At 39.8% G+C, this 17,556-nt stretch overlaps 1 protein-coding gene across 2 annotated transcripts in view; it reads right to left on the bottom strand.

Moving 5' to 3' along the window:
- Positions 1–17,556, bottom strand: part of cacna2d2a (calcium channel, voltage-dependent, alpha 2/delta subunit 2a) — a 242,239-nt gene that overhangs the window by 48,283 nt on the left and 176,400 nt on the right. For both annotated transcript variants that reach the window (XM_053497570.1, XM_053497571.1), the window contains exons 7-8: positions 15,202–15,333; positions 14,650–14,707 (exon numbers count right to left, since the gene is read on the bottom strand). In XM_053497570.1, coding sequence (XP_053353545.1) covers positions 14,650–14,707; positions 15,202–15,333 — 190 coding nt within the window. The remainder of the gene's footprint in view (positions 1–14,649; positions 14,708–15,201; positions 15,334–17,556) is intronic.

The raw sequence follows: 17,556 nt of genomic DNA, 5'->3' as shown, positions 1-17,556 counted from the left end.
ATGAAATAATGGATGAAAAAGATTTAATTAACGTGCCACTGTGTCACTTCTTGTCTAGACCTGATGGTAAAAGGAACCATGATCCTTTACAAGGCCTGAAGCAGCAAACTGTTTTTACCTTTGCAGTTTATCTAAGCTAACTGACGGTGCAGTCTGAGCAAATCAGCATCTTGCCTGCTTACAACCACAACAACAACGACAACAAATCGCGGCTCTCATCAAACCGCAGACTAACACATTAGTCAGGCCGTCCATCTCCTGAAGTCTTTGCGCTGGCGTTAGCAGATCGTGCTTTGGAGGAAGCGGATATAGTCTCTTAGTGACACGGAGGCAGCCGAGCCAGAGGACAGTCGGTGAGAGATGTGCAGCACCGGTAGAGGAAAAAACAAAAAAAACCTAAAAGACCTAAACTGTGTCTGTCCAAAAGTGATAGAGAGTGATATATAGCCTAGGATAGAGGGAAATACAAAAAGGAGGGGAAAAAGCACGCACAGACGTTTTCCGTAAGCAATTAAAAACACATTACGCATGACACAGTCGAGGCTGAGAGCCTGATGGATGCGGGCTGCGCGTTTGCTATCGCTGTCGTCAGAGCAAAATTGGGAATCTTTTTTACCGCGTGTGTATTGTGAGCTAACCGGTTGTCACAGGCGCCGTCTGAAAGGCCATGATAGAATTCCAGAGGCTTTCTCAATTGCCTGGAGTCTTATCCATGATAATTAGCCTGCTGACCTGATCTGAAGAGGCTTTCTGAAGCTCAGCCAAGACTCGAAACCTGCACGACGGAACCCTTAGCTCCGAGACAAACCTAGCTCGTAACACGACTCGAGAGCTCACGGCTTTGAAGGAGGCCTGCTTCGGTGAGCGAGGAGGGCAACAGCTGAAATACTGTAGGATCCTGATTCTAAATATGCTTGCGGTTTTGGGGGGGGGGGGATATAAGAGAGAGAAGGAGGAATTCAATTATTTCTGATAATAGCGAGTGCGACATCAAAGTTAGGCCATCCGCTAGTTTCCCGTGATCTGCATTGACATTCAGAAATCGGCACACCGTAGCCATGAAGCGTGCTGGCTCAACTTTTATCAGTTTAATTAGAGGAATCTTTCATTTCAACGCACCACAGTGTGTGTGTGACGGAGGGGGTGCTGGCGTGTCCCTTTGCATACTGCACGCACGCTTCTAAATTCTTGAAGCTGTGAATGTTTTTTGGGATTCTGTCTGATGCTTCCATCTGCAACAAGCGACTCTGTAGCAAGTCAACGCATCTTCAATATATTTAGATTTTCCCAGTTGTATTATAATACAACCAAATACAAGATGAACAAACAGACAGATTTCAAGCTTAAAATGATTTCCTTCTTTTGTCGGATGATTTTTTTTTAATTTTAATCATTTATTTCTAGGAAAAAAAGGCAACATGACCTGCCAAAAAGAAAAAAAAAGCAGAGGAACATGTCAAGCCTGAAATAAGCAACAGCATCTACAGTATATACAGTCTGAATAATCTTGTGATCTAATATGATCTTAAAATCTCAGGACTATTAGATAAATGCTAAAGAAATAAACAAATAGTTTATTTTACATGCTGCAGTTTGTTTTTGTCAGCACCCCTTTAAGTCTTTGTAGAAAGACAATACTACAATCGCACCACTTCAGCACTATAATTACTCACAACGAATTCTCGACTTTGTTAATTCCACTGATAATCCTACAGTATGATACCAATTTACTTATAAACCCACCCTCCTTTGAAAGCTGTTGTTACTTGAGAACGTTTCTAAAGCAATTACCCTCTAATGATTATTTTTTCCTGTATGAAAACTCATAACAGATAAGTACGGCGTTAATCCTTAAAGAGATCATTTCCCATTTGACATAATTATACTTTAATATTTACATTCCTTCAGATGAGCTATAAACAGCTCAGATCTTTTACGTAGGAGAAAACTAATTAAATCGTCGGACAGGGTGGAGACGGGAGAAAAAGAAAACTCTGATTCCTTCGACAGGTGATGCATGTCTGCGGAAGTCACAAGCTTGGATGAAAACAAGATGGAACGAACACCCCCCGTGATGCTTCCGCTTAGCTGTGCAGAAGTGCAAACACCCGCTGCGGTCTAAATCCTCAGCACTACACTGAGTCACCTGTGGCGAGAGATCCTACTGCTATTGCTATTTTTTTTCTATGACACTATTTAGATAAAACATTTAGCCATAACTTCCAGAGAGCAGGAGAACGCAGGATAACGTGGCCTGTTTCATTATTTCTATATTCCGGATAAAGATCACAGTTATCGAGAAAAAAAAGTGCTGTCCCTTGAGCATTCTAAAGCTCGAATTTTTCTTTTTTGATAAACGATGGATTCTTCCATCCGCCATATAAAAGGCCATGATAGCATCCCTGAGGCTTTTCCGTTTTTTTTTTCTTCACTCACCAGCCTGGTCACTTTTTATTTAACACTGCCAGCTTTGCACTGCCTGGACCTACAGTACATAGCTGCCGTGTCTGATCCTGTCATCCTTTGCACCGGCTACATGATATTCCTGTTGTTGTCCCCTATTTTGTATTTTTTTGATAAAACCTTATTAATCCTCTAGCTTGCTCCATCCTGCTTTTTGAGCATGATCATGGCTACCGGCCAGTTCTTGGTGATCTAATGCAACTGCAGTGTTGGCTATAACACACGCCTCCTGGGTCTGTTCCAGCAATCCACTCTTGTGAATTCGGCTTTTGCTGTGTGTCCACGCCACTACATCCTGAAATTTGTTCACTGATACTGATTTTTTTTTTTTAAACCTCTTCATTATGCTAACAAGCTGAGTAGGAGGAAAGCTTACTTTTTTAGCCATGTGAATGGATATAGATGTCATGCGTGGACATTTTGTGGGAATTTTGCTTTGAGATTGATTAAACAGCAATATAGCCCCTCCCGCTGCATATATAATCAAATCTAGTGCTTTAAAAGGATGTAAACTATATTACTTATGTTCTCACAATGTTAAATGATGGGTTGTGAAATATAATATGAATACTATCATAGTGAAAAAATTATCTAACTGGTATTACACATCACTCTAGAGAGTCAGTGGATTCTTCCACTACGAACAGGGCAATGTCGGAGAAATAATGTTCTGGGCCTGAAAATATTACAACATACATGATGAGCAGAAGTTTACTGAAATTTCTCAGATTAAACATTTTGGCGAGCCAATTTAAGCAATTTCCCCTCTGGGATTAATAAAGTTCTTTGAATCCTAAATCTTGCATCTTAAGGCCGAAACTGTTACATTTCCGAATACCAAAAGTTGATACAAAAGTTCGTACAATAATCGAGAGATGGGGGAAAAACTATTTAGTATATATATTTTTTTAAATAAATTTTTTATTTATATGCTTGCTATTAGGGTCATTAGGGCCCAAGTCATTGGCATGATGATGTCATGGCTATCACGTCATCATTATCGCTATAATAGTGCTGATCTCATAGTGTGTGAAGGACCCTCTTGTTCATCTAGGGCTTTTTAGAATCTTAACATGCTCAAAAATCAATAAAAATTGGCACACAGTTTGGAATCTGCAGTCATTAGGATGACTGAGTGTCTGGGCCCTGGGCATGGCACAGGGACCTCAGAAGAGACTTTGCTGCATAGCTCATATGCACTTGCATGTACAGTATACATGTACATATTTAGAGCTCATCGAGCTGAACAACTTTCACATTGCATGTCATGGTCTCTTTTCCACAGAATGTAATTTATTTTGGGTTGTTTGTAAAACCACTGCCACCAAACCGGGCCTATGTGATCTCAAGATATCAAGGATGCAAAATTGCAGAGGGATTTTTAAAAAGGGATCTCAAATGGGTCAGACATGACGATGCCTTAACCGTATGCCGAAAAGTTGTTGATAACTTGTGTGACATCATATTGAGTGACATGGTAGTGTGATGCTTTTTTCAAGCATCTAGGATTCTTTGAAGATCTTGACATAAAATTCAACCTGTTTTAAAATCATGTCATAATTGTATTTGCATGTCCTCTTTTTATATGCATGTGCCAACTGCGCCCACTGTCTTTCTGTTATGCCCGGGCAGCGATGGCACAGGTGCTTGGGCCTGATCATTGTTGCTTGAAACTCCAGTATATTAAAATATTGTCATTTCTCTCTAATCCTACAGGTGGTTTACTCTAAATTATTCACACACTGGCAGGCAAATTTTTAAGCATGTAAAGATTCTAAAAAGCCCTGGATAAACAAGAGGCAGTGCAGCATCCAGTGCTGTATAAGCAAATTATTTTCTAATTGATTTAGAACCTAAAAAATAATATTGAATCAAGTTATTTACAAAATCGTGATACTAACATAATTGTGATACAAACTGAATCGGCACCTTGATACTGTGATAATATCGGGTGCTCCATGGTGATACTTAATGTTAAAAAGCCAGGTTTATTCACATTCTTAAGCCTTTTTTAAGCTTATTGCTTATAATAGGGTATGAAATTCTTTAAATAAAATCTCAAACAAATTCCGTGACAGACTGCACAGTAACGTTTTCTCCAAGTCAGATTATACAGATAAAATCCTCTAATGATAGATCTATGATTAAAGAAAATATTTTCCATACTGATGTCAGTGAGCTAATCAGTGAAAACTGGGCTCGAACTAAATAATGTGCTTGCATAAAGAGAAACGTGGCTTTGGTCTTATGGGAGCAAATTTATACCTAGAGAACAACGTTTTAAAAGTTTTTAAGGGTTTAAAAGCTAAAAAAAAGGAGCTTCAGAAACCTTTATGGCTGGATAAAAAAGAAGAGCATGAAAGGCTTATGGTTTAAAGCCTTATATACCTTATATATCTTTTCAATTTGCCAGCATGCGTGGTAACATGTACTCTGTTCCATCACTCACACACTCATTGTCTATACCGCTTATCTTATATAGGGTGGCCTGGAGCCCATCACAAGGGACTCCGGGCACAAGGCAGGGTACACCCTGGATGGGCTGCAAGCGTGCAGACACACACATGCACACACACTACGGGCAATTTGGAAACGCCAACTAGCCTAATCTGCATGTCTTTAGACTGTGAGAAGACCCAGAGAAACCCAACCACGCACGGGGAAAACATGCAAACTCCACACACAGACCTGAGACGTGATTTAAAATCTTAACCCTGGAGGTGTGAGACCAAGCGAGACTGCATATACTATATAGACCATGGTGGTGTGGTTGTTATGTTCATAAATGCAGTTTTAAAAAAGGCTACTAGGAAATGCTTGATAAGAAACATTATGTTTTTTTTTGTTTGTTTCGGTGTTCTGATAAGCTGGAAAAATGCCCGTCCCTAAAAGAGTTCCAGAGCATTTTACAGCTACAGGTGCTAAAACAGTGGGTGTTAAAAAATAAGTGAAACAGAAAGCAGTACAAGAATGTCAGAATGCATGGTCTGAGCTGAAAAACAATATTTGTTTATAATTATATTTTTAAATTGCTTACGGTATATTTCACAATCACTAAAGGTTTGATGGTACTACTGTTTTGAGTCCACCATTTCTTTTTATCATTGATACAATGCCACTATGCTAACATCCAAACAGAATTGGGCTGGAATGTCCTCAACCTTAGCACTATGTGCACCCAAGCCTGCTGGATCCAGATGTGCTGTTTCTGCATGGCTTGCACTCTTTAATTACCCCTCCTCCATGGCCCAGAGACCCTATTCCTTCCCAGCCATTACGCAGACTCCCCAGTGTCTGAATCAGGTGACGCACAGATGGGCCTGGCTGGTGCCACTGCAATCCTGGTCCCCTGTTCCCCCCAGAGAACACACACACAAACTCGGCCAGAAACACACAGACAAGCTCAAGTGCGAAAGCTATCAGTGTACTCTCTAACTTGGCTAGCTAGTACCTTTCCTTCTCCATTTAATATGCAGGATACAAGACACATCTTTTACCTGGAATTAATATAAAAAGATTTTATATTTATAATGCAAATGCCCCTTTTTAAATAATACTTACTCCAAAGTACAAAAAAAGGGAATGTCTGAAGAAACCACATTTTAATAATTAGCATGAGACAAAGCACTAAAGCTAAATATTTTTTGAACCATAACATGTGTTTTCCACTTCATGTAGAACTTTCATACTGATGTATTATTTAGTGGAAAGCCACAGACACTTCAGTAGTGGAAAATTCAGGCCATGTATATGTAATGACCTTGTTTTTGTTTGTTTTTTTTGTTTTTTTGCCTAGATGGCCAGTTTGTCAAAAATTCAAACCTTCAAACTTCAAATCATAAGGTAGGCAATATATTCAGAGATGAAAAACATTTCTAAGAAACATGCAGCAGAAGTAAATGCAGGGACTGACATGTCAAAATGCACCATTTTCATTTCATAGTAGTCGCTGAAACCAGGTGCTGCAATTAAGACTATTATAGTCATCATGGGGATCAGTCAAAAGTATGGACACACCTTCCCCTTCGGTGCAATGCTGAAGACATCTGAACTATGAAAATTGAGTGATTACAGAATTCGGTAGTAAACCACCCGGAATATGTTTTATATTTTAGATTGTACTAGCATAAGAACCCGTCGTTAAGTGGTAAACAGTTTGTACAAATAGTTAAAAGGTTAAAGCTTATACAGTATATTAAAAAGAGTCGCGGACAACATGCACAGAAAATTTTTTTCACACTCATTGATCTGTCAAGTATTTGAATTTCAGTGTCTCTATTCTTGTTTTCCAGTAACAGAGGTGATGCTAAAATGGTATGTTAAAAATGAGCTGATGCTGATGCTCATCATTTAAAATAATGTGCTTGGGTGAAACACATTCCATGCATCTGATACATCTGTTACAGGTGATATGAACACTCTAATGGGGTTAGGATTATTGTATTGTCCTCATTGCCTGCATTCGCCGGCTGAATAAAGACTGCATTAAGATAAAACATAGAATATGTTGAGCAGCTATGGAGAAGAAAGGTGTTACTTAAAGAGATGACTGCTAAGGTCTCTGTTTATCCATCATAACAGATTTTGTAGTAAAACTACGCCAATGTTCGAATTTGTCACAACCGTACAAGTGTCTATTGGAACATTGTGACCAGACTAAAAGACGTATGGTTACAAAAAGTACAGAATGACAGTAAAGCATGCTTTTTAAATTCATTCATTCAGTCATTAATTTTCCATATTGCTTATACTGTATAGGGCCGCAAGGTGGAGTTGTCCGTGTCCAAGACTCATTAATCTCTATGGGAATCAGATACTGGCCTGTTTGGGTGAATCCCACAGAAGACCAACTATAGCACAGTTTATTTCTGGCTGTGATAGGAAGGTGTTAGAACCTACAGTACATTGTAGATGCTGTCTATTGGGCTGTGTAGCCACAGACTGGTCAGAGTGCCCATGCTTACCCGTGTTCACTGCTGAAGGCTCCTACAAAGAGCACTTGAACATAAGGATTGCCGCATAGAGCAATGGAAGAAAGTGGCCTGGTTTGATGAATCCCATTTTCTTTTACATCATGTGGATGGATGGGTGGATGTGCCTCAATTACCTGGGCAATAGATGGCTCCAGGATGCAGCATGGCAAGTTGGCATACTGGAGAAGACATTGTGATGGTCTGGGAAATGTTCTGCCATGGCTCCTGGCCTTCATGTGAATGTTACTTTCATAAAACCGACCACAAATTGTTGCAGACCAAGCATTTCCTGATAGCTGTGGCCCATTTCAGTGGGATTATGTGTCCAGACGCACTGCGTTTGAGGAACAATAACAAGGAGTCCAGTGTTGACTTGTCTTTCAAATTCCCCAGGCCTCAATCAGACTGAGCATCTGTGGGATGTGCTGAACTAACAAGTCTGATCTGTTAATGCTCCACCTTGCAACTTACAGGACTTAAAGCATCTGCTGCTAACACAATTTGCTGCCAGATACCACAGCACACCAGTCCATGCTTTGCTGGTTCGGAGTTGTTTTGGTGACACAAGAGGGACTTAGACAGTATTAGGCAGCTAAGTTTATTGTTGAGGCTGATCGTTAAAAAGTTTAAAAAACCTTGGTATTGCATAAGAGTTGTTAAGGAATTTATCCACTAAACACATTCAGTGATATCGACTCCATAATGTGCAATTCATAGCAACTGATAGTAAAAACACGCGAGAGCGTATTTAACATTATGCTGCAGGATAACACTGTAGCAAGGAATGACAGAGTTTTATCAGTTTTGTGCGGAAAGTTTTATCTGCCGTTCCTTTACCTCTCGGAGAAGACATGGGGTTAAATGACAGATAAGCCAAGCCTCAGGCTCCATTTTGTTTCTGGCTATGACATTTTGAAGCCATGGCTCTGGGTGGGTTTGAGCAGCTGCCATAATATTGATTGAAGAGGTAGATTGACTTTTCTCAAAAAAATCAATATCTGCTTTTGGGCCGCTCTGCTGGGCTGAACCGCTGAAATAGCATCTCTGTAACACTCGGCTAGCAAAAATTGTCCCTGACTCCATATCTCTCCTTCAAATTCTCCCTCTCTAGATCACTAAATTCCTTATTTTCTCACTGCTAAATCCTCAGTTGGTTTAAAAAACCGTTCTCGGTCCCTGTGTCTCTCTGTCTCCCTCTCTGTCCCTCCCTCTCTCACTCCTTTCTGCCGTCAGTCGCTAACCAGCGCCGACACAGGTTATAATGGAGGCATGTTAATAATTAACATGAGAGCAACTGGAGACAATTAGGCCTGTTGACTGGCCCATTAATTTTCCCGGTCAGAGTTACGAGAGAAATGAGAGGGGGAAAGGTGATGCGTTATTGCCGGCTAATCGGTTTGTTTCCATCTCTTCTACCTCCCAAGAGTCATAGAACGGGAAACGCATCCGGCAAAATGTATGCACTAACTCATACCTCACGCTAAAATAATTTGACATGACCAGCCGGAGTTCCCACTTGGTTTAGGAAACAATTTGCCAGGACATTTTTATGACACCTACATGTAGCTCCAGCTCCAGAAAAGACATTGTAGAATAAATTCAATTAAATTCAGCAAAACAACCTTTAACATTACCTTACTGAATGAGTGAGTCACAAAAACATCAGCCCTCAACCTGATATATTTTAATCATAAGGTGAAATATTTAGTCTTACAGTTAAAGAAAAGTGGGTTAGTTTAAATGGATGGTTTGTTTAAATGCATCCACTACGGCAAGGTGTGGACGAGGTCTAATGCGCCATGAAGATACAATTACTCAATCAAGATACAATTGTGTACGACTGTGTGAATGTGAAAATGTCTAGATCGAGCTCAGACAGAGACTAAAGACCATCTAATTGACTGCATCATTACCCTAGCTGGAAATGACAATCATTAGGCATCACACAGGCTATTTTAAATTCATGCTGAACGGTAGAGCTCCTCACCGATAGGCTAATGGATAAGCACAATGCTCTAACAGCAGAGACAAAAGCAGCTGTCATCATTCATTGGTCTAGTTTCATTAGCAGACCATGTGATTAAAATGTTATGAAAGAATGCAATAATTAAAAATAAATATCATATATATGCATGAAGTAAGGAATAAAACAGTTCTGCCTACAAATAAATGAAAAGAAGGAAAAAATTAATAAAGCACCCCCACACCCTTCTCCATGTGAACACCATGTATGAAATTTGATGCCTAGGTGGTCATTTATAATGTCAGGTGTAAAAGGCTTGGCGTTTCAGCTTTGTCCACTTGGGCTGGGATCATTCCAGATGGATCTTCATGTCAGGTGTAACCAAGGCCATAGGTTTATTTCCGTTTCTTCGAACCACCATCAAAGAATGCATCAGTGAACCAAGATCGATATGGCCAAAAGTCAAAGTTCAAAAAACAAAATCCCGAATCGATCAGAATTCCAATCACGCTTACAGTACCTTTCATCACTGTCTATCTGGCTGCTGGTTACTCTATCTATCAATCCCGCCACCCATCCATCCAGCCATTAAATTGTATTATATAAGTCACATGGTGTCCCGACTAATAAGTTTGCTGCAATTGTTATGTCACTGACATGGTTTTTGAGTTCAGAGTGCTGCCTCGTCTCACTCCCTGCCGTAACTAAGCACAGCCTAAAGTTATAACCAGGATTCATTATTTCTGCAAATTACATTACCCTCTCATCTAAAACTGCATATTCTACCTTTAAGTAGAACTTTTGGATTAAATTCTTAAAGTAAACAAGCTGTAATTATTATTAAGGTTTCAAAGCCACTTCAGATGGTCTTAGGTGTTTAAAACAGTCATGTCTTTTTCATGTGTATTATCCTACAGCCTGCTCACGCGAAATATATTACCTTAGTATACTTTTATGTTTTGCTAAATCCCACTAATATAATCACCAGAAAAATGTTTAATTTCCCAGAGAATTCCTTAACAGTATTTTCAGCACAAAATGAAATGTAATGTTTGTGGTTTGGGTTTAGAGTTCATTTATAAGTGCATAATGAGGACTTAACCACTTATAGTGCATTTAATAAAATACTTGGAAATTTAAAGAATTTAATTTTTTTTACTTTTTGATTGATTTATTTATTTTTTTTACATTTTTCATTGTTGGAATTGTTATGTTGTATATCCCAATGATCACCATTAAATGGTAGTCTGAATTGCAGCACCTTGTTCAGCAACTACCATAGGATAAAAATGGTGCATTTTGACACGTCAGTCTCTGAATTTATTACTTAGAAATGTTTTTTTCATCTTTGAAAACATTGCCTACCATATGATTAGGTTTGAATTTTTTTCAAACCGGCCATCTAGCAAACAAACAAGATCATTACGTTGACGTGGCCTGAATTTTCCACCACTAAAGCCACTGTAGCTTTCCACTAAATAATACATCAGTACGAAAGTTATGGTTCAAAAATGTTTTGCTTTAATGCTTTGGCTTGTGCTTACTAAAATGTGTTAAAATGTGGTTTCTTCAGGCATTCCCCTGCATATGTACCATATAGTAAGTGTTACTTAGAAAGTGGCACTTGCATTATGGTCTTTAAACCTTTTTACACTATTACATTAGTTCCAAGTGAAAGAGGTGTATTGTGCATATTAAATGGAGAGGGAAAGGTACTAGGCTAGCCATGTTAGAGAGCCATAATGCTTGTATGTATGTTTATATATTGTTAAATAAATACCTGCACAGTTAAAAAACTATATGTTGTTATTCGTCTGGGTTGTTTTGCATAATACTGATAACTTTTATTAATTTTTACAGAAAAAAACATAGCAATAAAAGAGGGGGTGCTAACTTTTAAACATGACTGCATAGGAACAAAAATCAGACAAAGTTAAACCTAATCTAATCCAGGTTCAGCTCCACTTTAGATTGGATTGTGTTATCACCATCCTCCTGAAAATGAAAAATAACCTGAGGAAAGTCTGGTATGTGTGAATGGAGCTGATTTTGTGAACGTTTGTGTCTATTTCATGAACTTTAAAGAAGAGTAGTGCTAAAAAAGATGTGTTAAAATCCATGACCTTTCTCTTGCAGACATGTTCGCGCCGTATGAGGAACCCTTTTGTGGAGCACTTGGTTTTTCAAGCGAAAATTTAAAAGACGAATCTAATTATAAGCCATCTGCTATAGGAATAGGAAATTTTTTTTTTTTTTTTTTTTTACATTATTTTTGTGTAAATGTATGTACGAGGGGTGTTTAAGTCAAAGCGAGACCTTTAATTTGTGCAGAATAACAGAAAACAGTTAAGAAAGTAAAAGTTTTTTATTTATTCCTCTACAGTATATAATCCTCCACTGCACTAATGCACTTATCCCAGTGTTTCACTATTAATTGTACACCATTAAGGTAGGTTTTATCAGTATGCCGAAACCAGAGTCATGATCTGGCATGGGCATGGATCTGCGTTATGCCTGAAACGCTGGCCTCCCAGGAATTCCTTTATGGCCCAAACATGTGAAAATGGCCTGGACTGAGGTCAGGATTATACAGCGGATGTGGCAATAACTTCCAGGAGAGTTCCTGTAATAATGTGCAAGCAGTGGTCATGAGTGCTTGAGTGTACAGTTGCCACAGACAGATGCGCCTCTTCCGAAAACTGGTGACAACACAGGATACAGGAGTGTCTACACACGTTAGTACACTGTTTCTTTTTTGCACATGTCCTTGGCTTGTCATGATCCCTCACTTCCAGGGCGTAGGCTATACCCATAAGTTGCACCCATGGATCAGGTGAATTCATGCGGAGAATGTAAGACACTGAGACAGTGCGCTGGCCCATAATCACACAAACTTGACCTGACACGTCCTGACTGTCACCCTGTCAGGACCCTGTCTATCAGCACAGCTGGGCTTGGGTTGCCAAGCGACAGTGTTAAAAAGGGCTCTGAAAGGGCAGGGGAAATTTTGAAGGGATAACACGAGCTCAGACACAGATCACTGCTCAGGCACACACCCAGGTACACAGTGCAACACGACACACAGGGGGTCACACACTAGGTCAGACTAAAGGGAACCTTTTTAAATGACATCATCACCTGTTCTTATGCCTAAAGTAATGGATGTATGACATATTTGGAATGAATGGATACAGCTGTTCTAAATTAATACACACATTCTGTATATTTAAATATGAGGTAGACAAATTGCTACCAGTATTCTTTGCTGAAAAGATTCACAAGGCATCTTGTTAACACTACATCAGGGGTTGCACACAAAAAGTCACTCAGGATGGAGTTTTTAATTTTCATATGAAGATTTAAATCTCTTGGAACATACACAGCCCCCAAAGTGCATTAACACGAACACGTGGCTTTCTGCATTCATTTAGTCATCCTCAGTAACTGTGTGGTGCTGAAAGCAGATGTAAGTGCAGATTTAATTTAATCAGTGCACAGGAACAACACAAAAATGAACACAAACTATGTAAACATGACGAGAATGCGACAAACCAGGAATAATATACAGGTGCTTATTAGATCTCAGTGACGCAGGTGTGTGACCTCATGATATGCATGGGCGGATAGTCAACATGGTCCTGACACCCAGGTTGCAGGGATTTGAATTAGGCTACACATAATGAACACACACAACACACGCAAAAATTAATTAATTAAGGCGTAGTGGTTTGCATTGTGGCCTTACATCACCAGGGTCGAGGGTTTGATTCTCATCCTGGGTCTGTGTGCGTGGAGTTTGCATGTTCTTCTTGTGTTTGTGGGTTTTCCCCAGGTACTCCGGTTTCATCCCACAGTCCAAAGACATGCAGATTAGGCTAACTGGTGTTCCCAAATTGCCCGTTGGTTTTCTGTATGTGTGTGTGTACCCTACGATGGATTTGCACACTCTTGGAATAGGCTTCAGGACGCACCCCCCATCCCCCACCCCGTACACAGGATAAGTGGTATAGAAGATAAATGAATCTGGGTCTGAGCATTTGGAGCGCCGTATATACAGTGCATTGCCTGCGGCATTCTGCTTATACCCCTAACAGTTCGCTTATAGTTTCTACTAAAATATATATATATATAATATTACACAAAAAAACTATACAAAAGCACACAAATCTTCACAAGGATCATGTACAATAGATTCCCTGTAAGTAAAACTTAAAAAATGGATTATTGTTATCCAAACAGTATGCACAAGTTAAACACATACTCAAGCTTTATCCCTTCTATGCAACTCCAGCACCAACAAAATCATCTTGTTAGCTCCGACAGGCTCGCAAACTAGTGACAAGTTTTCTTTGCCTGTCCTCAGGTAGTGTTAACAGCTTTGTACAGGTATTTGGGGATTCCTTTTTCCTGTGTGAATGCTCAGTGGACAGTCTCGTTGAGCAAGAACTTAATTACCCTGTCACACAGGAGCCTTGTTAGTGCATTGCTTGCACTCTCCCACCCCCTCCTGCCCAGGAGACACAGTCCCAGCTGGCTGTAGTCTCTTCCTACAACTAGCGTAGCGGGTCAGCTAGCTTTTTCAGTGTAAGCACTTTTTAAAAACTTCTTGCTTTACTACGAAGCCATCAGATACAGTATGTGCTTGGCTAATACTTCCTGATACTGTTATTGTTCCTTCAGCTGCTCCTATTAAGAGGGGTTGCCACAGCAGGCCAGCTGATTCACACTTTTACCTTGGCACCGGTTTTTATCCCGGATGCCCTTCCTGACACAACCCTGATATACATATATTTTTTTTTACATCCGGATGCTCTGCGTCCATTGGCTGGGTTTGGGACATTGGCCGGGAAAGTGAGAAGCCTGCCACTGAGCCTTCTTGACACTCTGTGCTCAATATTGTTGGAACAACATCCTGTGCAAAACTATTCTATTGATTTTATATACAAAGTGTGTACCTGTCCTGACAGCATTTGTCCGGCATTAAAAAAGACAGGGGAAGCAGATTCCGACAGACCTGACCCGTTTGAACATTGCTGACCCAAGCCTGAGAGAAACCCGTAAACTACAGGCTCGGCTGTTAAGGGTAAGCAAGCATGCGAGGTTCGAATTAGGGCTGTAATTTGAGCACTGCATGCCTGCTTGCCTCTTAGCAGGACACCAGCAGGTTCCACTCACTGGAAACAATGAGATGGAGAAATAAAATAGCTTTTTCCGGGGGCAGAGAGAAGGGGCTTGACAAGCTGCACTCACCATGGCCGCCTCCGTACATCGTACAGGTCGATCTTGTTGGGGGCTCTCCATGGTGTAGCTGATGGACAGAGAAAAGATGACGAGAGGAACAAGATGATGTATAATGATAAGTGTTATCAGAAATTAAGATAAACCTGCCATTACGTTAAGCGTGTCAATAAAATATTATTTTCTTTAAAGTTTGACTCAAACTGATTAAATCAACTTAAAATCAAACCCCTCCGAATTTTTATTCTAACGTTCCATATGGGTCATTTATGTAAACTAAGCTGGTTAAAGGGAAGTAATGTGGATTTTTGGTGAATTAAAGATTAAGGAGACACATATTCAAACACCATAATGATTGACTAATCCTTTCACAAAAACAGTATGAGAGGATTACTTCCTCTCACATCTAGGCTGCCAGAGACACTTACTCAGCAGGACTGAGCACACAGTTATATGGAGCATATAAAAATATTGCCTGGCTTGTAATATACAGAACATGCAGTATGTCAACAGTTATGTAGTAATATCTACACCGGTTCTAATAGGAAAGCTATTAGGACTCACCTGGGTAGTATCTCGTGACCCCGGTGGCGCTTCCGAAGACCTGCCAGCGCAGTGAGGGGTCCTCTCTGCTGTTATCGATAAACACACGCTCCAGTGCCTGCGTCCAGTTCAGCTCGTTCAGGATAGTGGGAGCTGGCAGGGTTAGGGAGAGAGAGAGAGATGGAGAGACAGAGAAAGAAAACAAAACCTTAAGTCATTATTATTTTATGACATTTCAGTGCAAAATCGGGTATAATAATGATAATAATAATAATAATAATAATAATAATAATAGTAGTCGTCTGGTTATTATATTAAATTTATGAGTCTAAACTGATTACAAAATGAAACGATACTGTTGAAGCAATGCATTTTATCATTAGATTCCATGAGTGGTATAATAAAAATGATGTGGGTGAGTCAAAAATAATCTGCACTTTAAGTTTAGAAAAAAACTTCTGTTCTCTTTCCGTTCAAGTCTATTGTTTCCCCCCAGTGTGACTGCTGTGCAGGTGTAAACGTGTTACATCACTTCATTTGTAAGAGTGGTTCAAGCAAAAATGGATGCCCTACTTGTGATTTGCACAAAAGAAGGGCAGTGTTCAGTGATTGTTTGTTGTGGTCTGAGGATGTACCTGGTCCCGAAACAACTCACAGAAGAGCATAAACCGAAACATTTGATTATTTATAAACAAAATTTGGATCGATACTCTAAGGAAGGTGAAAATTCCTTAAAAAGAATCATTACTGGTGACAAGGAGTTATCTCTACAAGCCTAAGAGTAACAGCAAAGTATGGAACAAAAACATTCTCAATCGCCGACCAAGAAAAAGTTCACTTGCAGTTTTCTGGGATCCTTAAGGGCTAGTACTGGAACATTATCAGGAAAAAGATTCAACAATCAACAGTGCTCGTTACAGTGAGATGCTTATGCTGAAGCCTAAGCTTTGGATTAAACACAGGGGACTGCTATCCAAAGGCGTTGTGATCTTGCATGTCCACATACTGTACATCTGCCCACACCGTCGAGCTAAAACTTCATTCTAAGGTGTTAAGGCATCCTCCTTATAGTCCTAATCTCACTTTATCAAACATTTACTTGTTTGGTCCCCTAAAAGCAGCCCCACAAGGAGGAAGATTCACTTCTGATGAAAAAATGAAGACAGCGGTGCATTCGTGGCTCACAGCTCAGCTTTGGTGTTTGTTGCCCGATGGACAAAATTTTGTCAAAGAATTGTGTATTTGTCCAAAACTTTTATTAAATAAATCCAGAGTGCAAATAATTTTTTACTCTCCAACATTTTACATACACTTGAAGGAAGATGCAGATGAAGTCCTGCTGTTTTCTTTAAATAACATACAAGATAAACAGATCAACAAACAAACAGGCTTTTCCTCAATCCTTTTTGTGCGATTTGCATTTTGATTGGAGAATATGTGCTCAATCTATTTACTCGGGGAAAGTAGAGTAAATAATCCACCTACTCCGTGTTCATTGCACTCACAACTGTACTTCACGTACTCCTTCTCAATCACCGCTGATGATTTGGTACAGATGTGTCAGCGAGGCAGGCTGAACCATATCAGCCCAAATAGAGATGAAATCTAGGGGGGTGTTTTACTCCGTGTAATCACCTGACACTGCTGTCACTGATAAACTGCACAAATCTACGGTCTAGCAAACGAAAAAGAAATCAGCCCAGCCTTGATTCTCGACCGTTGGTGATGCTGGTGCACTCCACAAATTAAGGTCCTAATAAATCTACTAAAAAATGAATCATTTCTAAAGCAAAAGGACATCAATACACCTTCAGCCACTTTACAGGCATTGAAATGACTGATCCTTAGAAATTGTTCAAAGATGTGAAAATAAAATCTGGATCAATAACACCTCAATCAGTTACTATTACTGAATTAAAGTGGTGTATTCAGTAGGTTACAGGGGGAAAAAAACTTGCCTGACAAGCCATTTCACCTCTGTTAACCTTCTCCTCCAGCCTAGCTTCAAATCATTTAAAAAGCAGATATTTCTTATTTCTGATAATGGACCAAAGCAGATGCTTGGCTTTGCAGGACCATAAAAATTGAAGCAAAAGAACGGCAAATATTCCCAGAGGATCCAAGAACACCGGTCTAATGTCAGATATGACCTTGAGCAAGGTGGTACCTGGACCTGAAACAGATGTAAAAACAACTCTTAAAATGTCAGGAGACTGTAAGTTTAAATCCCTCGAAAAGTCCAAAACTGGCTCTGAGGAATGAAGGGGTGGGGTCTTCCCATGATTGACACATAGTATCATAGTAAGGGGGCAGATAGCATTCTTCCAAATGTGTTACACTGTCACCTGACAATGCATGAACCTGCCTCAAAGAAGC

Source organism: Clarias gariepinus, chromosome 6, assembly GCF_024256425.1.
Source record: "Clarias gariepinus isolate MV-2021 ecotype Netherlands chromosome 6, CGAR_prim_01v2, whole genome shotgun sequence".
NCBI classification, from domain to species: domain Eukaryota; kingdom Metazoa; phylum Chordata; class Actinopteri; order Siluriformes; family Clariidae; genus Clarias; species Clarias gariepinus.
Note: the sequence above shows the minus strand (reverse complement) of the source record. Positions and strands in the feature narration are given on the sequence as shown.